The sequence below is a fragment of the Grammomys surdaster genome, unplaced genomic scaffold (genome assembly GCF_004785775.1).
Source record: "Grammomys surdaster isolate TR1022 unplaced genomic scaffold, NIH_TR_1.0 325, whole genome shotgun sequence".
Classification (NCBI taxonomy): domain Eukaryota; kingdom Metazoa; phylum Chordata; class Mammalia; order Rodentia; family Muridae; genus Grammomys; species Grammomys surdaster.
Window position 1 is genome coordinate 2,114,762 of NW_021604744.1, and position 13,979 is coordinate 2,128,740.

Below are 13,979 nucleotides of genomic sequence, written 5' to 3' on the forward strand. Positions count from 1 at the left end.
AAGCAAGAAGAATCATAGATTTTACTCTATGTTTTTAACATTTTATACTTTTAACTATGAAATAATACATGAATAATCTTGATGCTTCAAAGATGTAAATGCTGTTAAATATAATATCAAACCTTCCAAAGCTCAGGCAATATCAACTCCTTCCTAAGAAGTAAGTTTGCAACATGTACAGTAGCCGTCCAGATTTTCTAAAGTTACCTCAATATTTATTATACCTTTCATTTCATAGCTTTCTAACATGAATGGAGTATACTAATAAATGCTATTCTTCACGAAACAAAACATTTTGGAGAACCTTCAGTGCCTGCATACATTTACGGGTGTGTGTGTGGGTGTGTGTGTGTGTGTTATATGAAGATGCAATGCAGGCACATGTGCCTGTGAGGCCCAGGGGTCAAGGTCAAGTGTCTTCTCTACCATGCTCCACCACTGGGCTAGACCACCAGCCCCATGGGTCGCTGGACCCCACCTGCCACACTCCCAGTACTGGGGCTGCAGATGCACACCACTACACTGTTTTTCACATGTGTGCTAAAGATTTGATCTTGGGTCTCCATGCTTGATCAGTAAGCACTTTAATCCACGTTAACCTTCTAATATATAGACTTCTTCATCCCTCAGCAGTTGTATTTACTCCCAAATAACTTATTGGTGGGCATTAATTTATATCCTACTTACATACACACACACACACACACAACTTTCCAGTGCTGGGGCTCAAACCTAGGGGCTTGTACATGCTGGCCAAGTATTATACTACTGAGATACATTCCTAAACCTCAAATACGTCTTTGCAAGAATCACTGCATCATAAGGAGTACAAGAATGCAATTCTTCAATTGTAAACATCAAAAAATATTCACTAAACTAGTTTATGCAAAAAAAAGACAATTACATAGTGACTCATGAAACTGGACAAGAGGAGGCAGGTCTGGGCTTTAGTCATGGTTTAATCCAGAATTGGAAATACCCATTCTTTTAATTTTCTGGCTTTAATATATTTTCAGCTTCCACATATCAAAACTTCAATTTTAGTCCTCAAAGTCATGGAGGTTCCAACATCACATTCCATATTATGAGCAAAAGCAGAGAAGAGGAATCTTTGTCCCAGATTCCCAGAAAATTCCATTAGACACTTGTACCCCATGTCTTGTTCCCTCCTGTATACACTGAAGGTAGACTAGCAGGAATGGAAATGGAGAAAAGAGATGAGAGAGGAGTAGGGAGAAATGGGTTAGAACTTGCCTATGTATGGAAAAACAACATACTGCTTCCTGTTTGGCTTGTTAGGAGAGTCATTTATTTAAACCTACAGAGAGCAAAACCAAAAAGAAAAAGACTCACTTCTCTTTCTATTCCTCCCAGTCAGTAAAGCTGGAATCCCCAAAAGTTGTGTATAAAATGAAACTAAGAAGACTGGACAGTTGAGTAAAGAAGACACAGCTGGATGTATGGTTCTATCATAAGCACGAAGCCGTGGGTTATCTACAGCACGCCAGGGGGTGAGGGAGGTGCAGACTCTTTGAGGACTCCAAGTCCTGAGATGTAAAGCAGACATGACCTTTTGGAATGAAATATACTAGACTTGAAACAAAAGAAGAGACCATAACCGAAATGACCCTGGGAATAGACAGAAACACACACCCAGCCCCTGAGTCAAAGAACCAAGAAATCCAGAAAGACAGACAATGACTGTTAGCTGCTGTCTAGCCAAACAGTATGTAAAAAAAAAAAAATGCAGCTCACTTCTCTCTTTTCCTACAAAGGCTGAGTGGGGAGACCAGGGTCCTACCTCATCCAAATACCCCAGGCACTCTGTTCATTTCTGCCAAAACAGAAAAGACCAAGTAGAAATCAAGACTTTCATCCCACCTGGAAGGAATTTACCTCCTCTCAGAACCCAGCAGCTCTATAGGAATCATGGACACTCAGCCTTGTCCAGCACTGAGGAGACCCATCTTTTCCTTAGTGAAGCACCGTCTGAGGGGGATGAATTGGAAGCCAGGCCTTCTGCTATCACTTTTCCCAACACCTACCTATCAGTTCCTGAGTCCTTACTCTGAGGTTAGTGGAAACCTATTGGGAAGCTGTAAATTGCATCTCCCTCTAGAGAAAGGAAAGAAGACATTTTTTTCAAGACACAAAAGACAAGACCTGCCATCCTGAATTCTAGATTCAGCAAAATCATCCTTCAAAATGAATAAATGAAAGAAATGTGCAAAAAAAGAACACAGAGAAATGTGTGACCTGCACACTAACTGTACAACACTGGGACTAAACCACAGTCTTAAAAGACCAAGAAAACGATTAAAAATAAAAAGGAAGCAGGGTAGGACATCAGGGAGGAAGAGGAAACACGGAAAGAGGAAGGACATGGGTAGGACTCAAAGGATTTCCTTATTCCTGTTTCCTAAACTACACTCGACAGCAAAGGCAGACGTCTGTCATCAAATGCCAAGACGCTGCTAAGGCTGTACTCAGTGGTACAGCAACTGCCTGCCATTAACCCATGGCTAGACGTTCAATCCAGAGGTCCACACGAAAATAAAAGGTCCAAACTAAAATGAAGTCTTTTTTTAAAGGGGGAGGGCTTGCTAGAAAGATGGAGCAGCAGTTAAAAGTGCTTACTGCTTTTATAGAGGTCACAGGTTCAGTTCCCAGCACATACGTGTTGGCTCATAACGCCAGTTCCAGGGGATCCAATGCCCTCGCCTGGCCTCCATGGGCTTCTGCATGCACATAAGCTCACACAAGGGCACATACGTATTATATATGTTTTTCAAAGAGAGAAAGAATGTTGGATGGAGACAGCTGTAAATTTAGGAAAGTCAATGACTTTAAAAAGTAAGAGTTCTGAGTTTCTCTGGAACTGGTCAGTGGTCACCAGCAGATCTGGGGAATAACAGCAGAGTTTATACTTGACAGCAATGGTAATCTCAGAATCTCGTCACACTCCACACTTTCCACCAGTGTCACCATCTTGATTCTACTGACATGCTACAGTTGTACAAGTGTAGCAACTGGAGACGACTGGGGTAAGGGTACATGGGACTTGACAGTTTTGCCCATTTAAAAACATTTAAAGCAGAAGCACGTCGGACGGTGAGGAGTCGTTGTACCCATGCAGCCTCTATCCCATCCTGGAATTCTTTCACTAAAATACAGCACTGTCTTCCTCTTGGTGGCACAGTTCCAAAGCAAAGCTACAGGACTTGAAAGAAAATCTAAACTCCAGCTGACCTGAGATGCAAATCCACTTCCTCAACAAAACCAACGAGCCAGGGGGAAACCGTGTGGATTGCAAGGATTTCTGAATATGTGGAAAAGATAGAAGAGGAAGGGCGCTTAGCAACCTCTGTGGTCTGACTATGTCTCCAAGTTCATCGGCTGGAGACAGAATCCAGACAGTGGTGCCTGGGGAAGGCCCAGTAATTTGTAGTTGGGTCCCAGGCTCTGCCCTCCTTGTGGGCTACTGATGTTTTCACAACACTGGGCTAGCTCCTGGGGGAGTGTTTATCATAAAGGTGAGCCTGGACTCCTCCTGTTCTTCAGTTCTCCCCCTTCTCCTGTGGGACATTTAATAACAGAAAGAGAAGGCCATTACCAAGTGGCATCCTTGACCTTGAACTTCCCAACATCCTGAAGTGTACTGTCTGGAACTAATATCTGTTCTCTACGATCTCAGACATTCTGTTAGAGCAGCAGCAAACAGGCCAAGGAGCCAACCTGGGCTCAAGAAAGAGATTCATTACATTAAAGCTGATTAAATTCTCCACTAATTTATGTCTTAACCGATTGATTTCCTGAGTCATCTCCATGTTTTATAATCCAAAGTAGCTATAGTGAAGAAACAAATAGAATACAAACCATCCCTCACTCCTTGCTTACGGTCCCAGGGAAGATGAACCTATCCACAAAAGGCAGCTGCTGCCCCACCCCTACCCCAGCCAGACTGAAATGTCATATACTGCTGCTCCTGAACCACCTTTTCAAAATTCAGACCATAGAGAAGCCAAGAAAAGGACTGTACTAGTACCCAAAGCTTTATTTGCCCTTGCCACAGACTGTATCTTGATGGGACTGGCCTTGGTCATCCACGTGGCTCTGGATCTTCACAAGGACAACACTGACTTGTATGGTTGCTGACTCAGAATGTAAATAGATGAGCGAATGAACAGCTGTGGGCAGAATGGGATGATGGGAAAAGAGAGCTAACCACATTGGAAGCCAAAAGAAGAGGGTGGCCTGTGAGAAACTTAAAAAGGACATGGGAGGTTTAAACTGCAGGGCCACTGAGATCCCCTTCTCACACATGTCTGCCACCCTCCTGTCCATGCGCTGGCCAGGAACGAATGGGAGTAGTCTATTAAGGGAAGCAGGCATATCTCCAAACCTGGATTGTTGCTGAAAAGGAGCAAGAACAATGACATGAAAGTTAGCCAGAGTCAGAACTCACCACCCAGGGGCGTTACTAAATTGATCTAGGAGCATACATGGGCCTAGGGGAAAGACTGGACTTCCCATTCTTGTTTTTCCCAATAACATTGTAAAATTAGTTTCAGCCAACTTTAAATTTCAAAGGACTAAGATTGTATGTATCATTTGGTTCAGTAGTTGTTATCCTCTTTTTCTTTAAAGGCAAAAAGAATTTTTAAAAAGCTAAAGAAATAGAAGGAAAGAGATGAAAGGATGTATATTTTTGGAAAGTAAAATTGCGGTTGATATTTAAAAAACAGAGCAGGCAGGAAAAAAAAAACCAGTCAACTGAGAAATCTACAATTACCTCATTCTGTCTGGTTTGGCAGTCATATAATCCAAAGACAGCATTTCCGTTATTATCCTCAAAATTAAGCAGATATTTATTTTGGAATTGTTAGGAAGTTAAACCTGCAATCACTCTATCCACAGTATTTTAGCAACAGGCGCTCACAGGAAGCCTGCTGTACATCTAGAAGGAGCAGGCCGAATTCAGCTAGTCACTGGAGCCTGGAGAGGGAACCGGGTCCTCCCTGAGCAGCTTGGGGAATCTGAGGACTGCTTAGAAGGCCTGGCCATGAGCCTACAGCCATGTCCGTGAAAGAATAAATGTATCATATTCTATAAGTAAAACTGAATCTTTAAATGAATCAATCCTAAATAAACTTAAGTTTGTTTGTTCTTTTGTTTTTTGAAATAGGACAAGGCTTGGCTGTCCTAGACTCACTCTGTAGATCAGGCTGGTCTCGAACTCACAGAGATCTGCCTGCCTCTGTTTCAAGTTCTGGGATTAAAGGTGTACACTGCCATGACCAGCAGCTTAAGAATTTTTTTAATCAGCAGGGAAACGAAAAAATGCTGATGCAAATGTATAGAACTTGCTGCTGAAACTACTCTCTGATGTGCTTCTGTTAGCAGAGTTAGTAGGGAAATGAAGTTTTCCGTAGGACACCTGAAGACGTTAAATACCCAGAGTGTTAGCGATGGTTTTATTTATACCTGAATGTGTGAAGTATCCATAGTAAGCATTTTCTCAAGGACAAAAATTTAACATACTAACTTGGTTTAAGTATCTTGGCTTTTCTTTATTAGACAATGAAATTATCCATCGATTTAATTTTTTGAATTTCAAATATGGCCGTATGTACTGACGCTGAACACAGGTGACTTAGCGAGCTCAAGTGCATCTGTCTCCCAACAGCAATCTCTACAGATGATCAGCAAAAGGCAGAGTGGAGCTGCTGTGGTGCACTGGTAAAAATTATATCTGCCTTCCCTTCCTTTCCTGCTCCTGGAACAACAACTCAGACTAATTTGTCATTATAAAATGCCTTGGCCATAAGCTCTGGCTCATTCTCTGACTAGCTCATAACTTACTTATCCATTTGAACTATTCTGTGTCTACCATGTGGTAAGTTACCTCTCCTCCAGTCCCTCCCGTCCCCTCCTTCTCGCCTCCTCAGTGTCTCCCTTCTTGTGGTTTGCACCTGTCTCCTGTCTCATCTCTCTTGCCTTACCCTCATCTCTCTTTTATCTCTTACTATTTCCCAGAATCCTCTCTCTTTCTGCCAGCGTCCCACCTTCTATTTCCTGCCTCAGCTCATTGGCCACCAGCTTTCTTACTGACGGGTGGTGTTTATAGGAGGTTCTCTCTACAGTTCACAGTGGTTCTGAATCCCCCAAATGCCTGCCAAGAATAGATCAAGCTACATCCAAACAAGGGAGTACACTGTGACCATGAGAAAGAACTAACCATATCAACACACAAAAGTAACCGAGCCAAGTCTGCATGGTGGTACATGCCCTTAATCCCAGCACTCAGGATGCAGGTCTCTGTGGGTTCAAGACCAGCCAGGCCTACATAGCATGCTCCAACACAACCAGGACTGCATAAAAAGAGCAGATCTATAAATAAATAAATAAATATATAATCCCCCATAACTACTAAAAACCAACTGCCTTGTTTGATTGATGTGTTTCTGAAACTGGCAAAGTCAGTCTCTGTAGCTAAATGAGCAACTGCCTCAGAACACAGACGACTGAGTGGCGCTAACCAGCTCTTTCCTGCTCTGAGTGCTGGCTCTGTGGACTTTACTCTAGGAAAACTGACTAAACTGTGAGTCCTTATGACTTGTGTACTTCCCAGTCGAAAAAAATCATCGTCTAGAGCAGGACATACAGACCCTTTACACAAAGGACTTAACTTAAAAACCAACTGCCTGTCTTCACTACTATCCTTACGGCACTCATGGGTCAACAGTTAAAGGGTTTAAACAAACACTGGTGGGTAGCACATCGGTGATTACTATTAATTGGGAAGTAACTGAGTTTTTTCAGCTTCTTCAAAAGCTGTCCACAATTTGCTCATGCATGACTAGAGTATTCCAACATTAAAGTAATACGATACTGACTATGGGAAATTCACATGTTTAGATGAAACATGAACAACAGCCTGCAACAGCAAACTCTGAATTTCTAATTCAAAAGGAAAAAAAAAAGCAGAAGAAACTCAAGTATAGTGGGAGAACCAGAGCTGGCATGGGAACCCCCAGAGGAAGCACAGGTCTCAGGGAGGCTGGCCATCATCTGGAGGTCTGTCTTCCTGCCTGTCTCAAGATGGCTGTGTAAGGGTTCTGCGGTAAGGATGCAGACGTGGTTTTTATACATGGCTATATACTCCTATTGAGCTGTCAGGATCACTTCGCTCTGATTTTTAAATATGTGAATAATCATTTGATCTTATGGCAGAACTAGACTCTGTCAGCTGACTAGCTCTTCACAGCGCTTTCTCATCCCCATCTCATGTACATTTGGCTCAGGTATTATAAGCCCATTGTACATAAAGAACAACTGAGGACAGTGAAGTAAAGACCCTGGGCCAATACCACAAAGCAAACAAGTAGTGCAGACTCATCTCAAACCCAGAAAAGGACAGAGAACAGAGAGGTAGTCCCCTGCATTGGGCATGCTGGGAAGCTGGATAATGGCCTCTCTGGGATTCTATAGCCTCGGAAGCAATGTTCAGCAAGCCTGCTTCCATCCTGCAGTGACACAGCTTCCAGAATGCAGTGTGTCAATATTTTGAGAAATATTTCTTTTCTTTCCAGAGAATAAGGATACTGGGACAGACCTTCACAAAAACCTATTTTAAAAGGTTTCAGCTACGATAGGAAATTCCTTTACGAGAAGTCTCGATAAAAATTCTTGGAGAAACATTTATTTTGAGATCACTAAAACTTCTTCATCAAACACAGACTACAGTTATTTTGTACATGTGTATGTGTGTACATACATAGATACATACATACGTATATACATACATACTACATACCATGGACACCAAGCTCTGCCTGTATTAGAAGCGTGAGATGAGCCACTTAAGGAATGTATAAGGAATACTGATGCTCCATACCAGAACCAAAATATTCTCTTTAAAAAATACATATTATGTTTTCTTTGTTTGCTTAATATGTGAGCGAGAGCAGGGAGAGACGTAGAGAGGGGAGTGAGGCTGAGAGGGAAAGGCACCTGTGGCAGTCAGAGGGCGCCTTGTAGGAGCTGGCTCTCTCCATACACCGTGTGGGACTCAGGCTTGGGAAGCCATTTCACCACTCAAGCTATTCTGACATTTAAGAGCCTAATGTGGAGACTACTCTCGTGTGTGTGTCAAGTTCCCTTAGATATTTCTCACTGCACACCATTTATTAGCTACCATAGCTAGAACTTAGATCAAAATGCGGTCCAATCATAGCAGACAAGAGTTGGAAGAAATAAAAATCTTTTTGTGGATCTGTTAGCTAGTGCTAACTCTAGTTAGACTCCTCTTCGTTTCAAGGGCGTGTGGAATGGATGTGTTTACAATGCTGGAAATGTAGACTGAGGTCTCACTCACTCTCCCTGGCGCCTCTGCTCTGGACTAGCTGCTCATGATTCTGTGTGCCCTTCTCTAAGGATATTCAGTAATGCCTCTGCCTATTTACTCATTCTGACTCTTCCCCTAGTAGTACACCTCTGGAAAGTCCAGAGGAGAAAGTTTAGCAATCTAAGATGAGGAAACTCGGTTTAATTTTTACAGTTTGGTATACTCTGGATTATTACACTCTGATAAGGAAGTTACTTGCATAAGTGAACCTGCTGAAGAAAGTATGAAACACAAGAAGCACTGTGATGTCTGAGGTAAGGTGAACCAGAAGCTGGCTTCCCAGACAATGCGGTTCACGTCAATCCATTCTTTGCTAGAGCAGAGTGGTTACACAGCACTGGAAGATGTTTGCCAAATGTACAAACGCTAGTCTAAACTGCTAGGTGAAAAAAATGAAATAGTTTTGTCTTCCTCACGGCAGTGCTCGGAGAGGGGAATCATAAGGTCTTACAAAAAGCTGTGAGCCAGCTCCCAGCACACAGCTCTAAAGGTGGCTGAGTGGGATTTCTCTCAGTCTGTACCCATCCACCAGTCCCCAGGCTCCGTATGGCCCCGTTTTATCCTCCTGAGATCAGGACTTCTGAGATGTAACACATTTCACACTCTGAACTAAATGAGAAGGAGCAAGCACGGCTGATTCATTACGAATCAATAAAAAGAGAACTGAGAATTAGAAAAGGAGACTGAGGACTCAGAGGAAAAGTAAACAGGAAGGACAGTGGCAATAGAATAGTGAAACTGAAAAGAGTGTGACTAAGCCACCCTCCATACCCAGACCAGTCTGCAGGACCATGTACACAAGGAAATAAAGAAAAGCTCACTTTTAAATGAGTTGCCTGGCAAACTATATCACTCCCCATACAAAGAATGTAAAATTTAAAATCAACCCTGGTGTCACAAATTCAAGCATAATCAAACTTGGGGAAAGAAAACATGTTCTCTCTAGAATTATACAGATGGTCGCTGACAACGTTTCAATTTATACTTTTTTAAGTGGTGCCAAAGCAACATAAGACATTTAGGAAAGGTGCTAGCTGGACTGTTAAACCCAAGGATCTCCTAAATGTTCCCCCCCTCCCCCATCTACCCAGAGAAAAGCTAAGTAAAGCTAGGCTTCCTGTTAGGCACTGTTTCCCAAGAAATTCTTAGCCCTATGGGATTACACCTGCAAACTAGAGATGGCCCTGAAGCCTGAGCTGGTGGTGGGGTGGGGTTGGAGCTCCAGAACTCAACTGATTGCAAGTAGTTCCATGTTGAGTCAAACCTGACAGGCTTTTTATACCCTACTGTAATGCCTCACTGGATGCAGGCACTTGAAGGAAACCAAGCTGGGGGACAATCCCTGAAGGAGCCAACCATGCTCATAACACCTAGGGAAGGTTCTTCTTTGAAAGGACAGTCTACATTGGGAAAGACTGTGACCTCTGTGTCACCAGTGAACCTGAATAAATCTCTTGATACTGAGAAGAGATTTAAGTAAAAAAAGAGCATATGCTTTCCATTCACTTGAAATCCAGATAAAGATGGTTTTAAAGCTATCAATAAAATGACAAGAATGTTAAAATATCCAAACAGATACCTCTGAGATACCGAGAAGAATCATAGGTGCGTGCACACAAGCCCTCAACAGTCCTGATATTGTTCAATTTGTAGCTGGACAGTAAATACATGGTTTCCTTTTTAAATTACTATTTAGAAATGCTAAAGTATTTTCTCATTTTGTTTCAGCAGAAAACATATTCCCAAAGTTAACACAGCACCAAGAGTAGGCACATTAATCAAATCTGGCCTCCTACCCCTCAAGCCCTTGTTGATTACATTTCTAGTCTACAGCTAGCAAAGTTGCCTGGCTAGAGTAGCCAAGCTCATGGCTATTTTAGCAAGAAAGTCATGTTTCATGAGAATTACTTAGCATCACTAAAACGTTTTCAATTTGTTGATATGAAAATATTAACATATTCAGTGAGATACTCAGCAGACAAAGGCACCTGACAAACTGAGTTTGAATTCCAGATGGTGAAAACACTCTGAAAGTTGTTCTCTGATATCTATATGCACAGTGCAATACTGGTGCATGCACGTGCGTTCACACACACACACACACACACGAACACACATGCGTACATGCTCATGAAGACACACACATTCACACACATACACAATTTCACTCATTCACATATATGCACAAAGGTATCAATCAATGGATGTACGTGGGAGATTAAAGGCCGTACATAAAGTATGCAGAAAGCAGACATACATAGTGTTACTCTTACTTACGTCTTAAAAGCTGAGACTTCAAAAACTAGCTAACAGAAGCATGTTTAATAATGGGTACACTACAAATAAAGTAGAATCTCAACTTTTCCTTCAAAGGCTGAGGGGCGTGTGTGCACTCATGGTCATGTGCCTGTGTAGGTCAGAAGTTGATGTCAGGTATCCTCCCCAGTCATTGAATGTAGCTTTCAGGAATTCAGCTAGACTGGCTGGCCAGCAAGCCTCAGGATCCTGATATCTCTGTCTTACCAGCACTGGAAATGCAAATGCGTGCATGCTGCCCCCTCCTCTCCCCTCCCCGGCTTTTTGGGGAATGCTAGTGTTCAGGCATGGGCTCTACTGCTCACCAGCAGTATAAACACGCACCCTGCCCCCTCTTCTCCCCTCCCCGGCTTTCGTGCAAGCTGCCCCCCTCCTCTCCCCTCCCCGGCTTTTTGGGGAATGGTAGTGTTCGGGCATGGACTCTACTGCTCACAAGCAGTACAAACACTTCATCGATTAAGCCGTCTCCCCAGCTCTTGGTTTTGTTTATTTTAAGGTACCCCCAGCTGGTGATTATCAAAGGTAATAATACTATGGGAATTTACCACAAAGCTCTGGGAAATAGCAAAATACTATACAAAAAAACAAACAAACCAGTATTTCTGTTCTAGTAAGTTGACATGAGGGGTATCTACTTTTACTGAAGCACCAATACAAAGGTTTATAATTCCTCACAGGTGAGTGAAAGATTCAAGGAAGCCAAACCCAACTGAGTCACACACAGCTTTTCAACCACAGCCCACACACTGAAACATAAGACCGTGGTGGGTTTTGTTTGTTTGTTTGTTTTTTTATTTTTATTTTTTTTTTGTTTTTTCAAGACAGGGTTTCTCTGTGTAGCCTGGCTGTCCTGGAACTCACTCTGTACACCAGGCTGGCCTCGAACTCAGAAATCCGCCTGCCTCTGCTTCCCAAGTGCTGGGATTAAAGGCATGCGCCACCACTGCCCGGCTGACTGTGGTGTTTTTATATGTTACCCAGCTTCTTATGTGCAGTCACCTGTCATTTGGCAAGATAACATGGGAACTGGGAAAGGGCTATCTCTATGCTAGGAAACAGACTTGGAGTTGCCTATAATATCTCAAAAGTTAAACCTTCAAAAATGTTAGCAAAGCAAGTAAAGAAGAAGTTGCAGAAGCTCTCATAAAATTATAAAGTTGCTTATCTGTGATTAATAGTTGATACGCGAGGATAAGGTCATCTACCAGTGTTCCTGTGCTAAAGCCCAGGAACCGTGCAGACATAACTTCCACGAAAGTTTAGAGAAAAGAATTATGGCTATGTGATGCCCCACATACATGTGATGCCCTACCCCTAAAATCCACTGGCAATCTAAGATGCTAAAGGAAAGCTGAAGATAAAAAGAGGCAAACGCATGGGCACATGGAGCTCTTATGCACAAGGTGAGACCCAGAGGTGCCATTATCCTGGAGTCAATTTAAGCCCTGAAGATGCTTCCTTATGTGCTGCTTTAAAAGAAGAAAGGGAAGGAAGGGAGGGAGAGAGGGAGGGAGGGAGGGGAAAGGAAATGGGAGGAAAGGAAAAGAAAGGAAAGGAAAGAAAAGGAGGAAAACAAAGGAAAATAAAAACTTAAATCTTAAATTACAGACTCCCTTCTTTTAAATGGATCAATTCTGGAAACACACAAAAGTCATTTTCCACTACCTCACCAGAAAAGCCTCAAGCATAGGGAACAAATTCCAGTCATCCTGGCAAGGCAGGAAGCTGAGCATACCTGCCACCTAACTGCTTGCTGCACTGGGGCGGGTTGAGGTAGCGTGGGGTGGGCTTAGGGATGTGCTTTGTGGCTCTTGAGCAAGCTGCCGTGCCTTTAGAACCCAAGGACCCTCAGTTCCCTACGTGCAGTCTGAAAGAGCACCCTGCCCTGTCTACATCACATTTGAAGGGAAATGCCCCCGAAGCCATCAACACCATTCAGACATACAGACTTTGTTCCACAGAAAACGTCTTTTTAAAAAAAACTGGGGTGTGTGTGTGAGAATGTGTGTGAAACACTGAACTCCCCTTCTTAAAAGCTTAATGATGCTGAGAATTCTCACCATACTCTCTGGGAAAAGCAGTGGAATTCCTAAGATTCTTAGTGGCCATTTTTTTTGTTTTTGTTTTGTTTTGTTTTGTTTTTCTAGACAGGGTTTCTCTGTGTAGCCCTGGCTGTCCTGGAACTCACTCTGTACACCAGGCTGGCCTCGAACTCAGAAATTCTCCTGCCTCTGCCTCCCAAGTGCTGGGATTAAAGGCGTGCGCCACCACCGCCCGGCTTAGTGGTCATTTTCTTGATCACCACGATTCATGCTGTTTCGTCACCCCATACTTCGAGGAGCTCCTAATTCTATCTGAGCCCTGGAGGCAAGCAAGAGAGAACCATCCCGCTGCTCTCTTCTTCCCCCTCCCTTGTCGCGGTGCTCCTGCAGCCCCAAGATGTGCCCGCGAGGACACCCCCACCCAGAGCCTCTACGGAACATCTGGCACCCTCCCACCCCATCCAGGATGCGCGCCCAGCACCTGCGTCTTCTCCTTTGTCCATTGTCGCCACCTGTGCGAGCAAACTCAGCAGTACATCCGCCAGCACGTTGAAATGAGTGACCAGCCACAGAGCCATGGCTTGCAAGCAGTGGCAGACAGACTTTCAGGGCAGGCTCACACCTCCCAGCCTGCAGCCTCTCCTTCTTCCCTGCCTCCCGCGGCTACTTTTGGTTCAGGGTTTTGGGAGGTCCAGCCCCAAGGATCCGAAGCACCCCTTCCAGGCCTGTACAGGGGAGCACATCTCCTAGCCTAAGAACACTGCCACTCCCTGCTGCTGGCAGGGAACTCTCACAGGGCCCTGAAGGAGTGACTTAGCCAGCAGCTTCCAGACTAGAGGACAATGCTGCGACACAGAGCCAAGGCTTTCTTCTTTAGCGCCAGGTCTCTCCACCAGGCAGCTGCTTAGCTAGGGCCAGGTCACTTGAGGGGACTATAGGCACATGGGCCTAGTCTCCTGAGCTCCACTCCACATGGTGATGTTTCAGCTGTTTAGGTAATAAACAGCAGCCGGGAGCAGGTAAACTACAAGACACTAAGGAAGGTTAGCTCAGCTCAGTCTGGGTTCTCTTTTCCTTTCAGTCCCTGCATTCTGCCTTGAGGAAGTTGAGTTGTCCATAAGTAGCCTCTGAGGAGGTTTGTCAGTAGACACTTTCATTCTTCCCCATCCTTCCTAAGCCCATCTATTCTTTATAAGTCTGGTGTTTTCATTCTG

The 13,979-nt window shown here is 43.7% G+C and overlaps 1 protein-coding gene across 1 annotated transcript in view; it reads right to left on the bottom strand.

Moving 5' to 3' along the window:
• Gsap (gamma-secretase activating protein) overlaps positions 1-13,343 on the bottom strand; it is a 56,273-nt gene extending 42,930 nt beyond the window's left edge. The window contains 3 exon segments of the mRNA XM_028778150.1: positions 4,793-4,849; positions 12,525-12,579; positions 13,222-13,343. Coding sequence (XP_028633983.1) covers positions 4,793-4,849; positions 12,525-12,579; positions 13,222-13,343 — 234 coding nt within the window.
• Between the last annotated feature and the right edge of the window lie 636 nt (positions 13,344-13,979).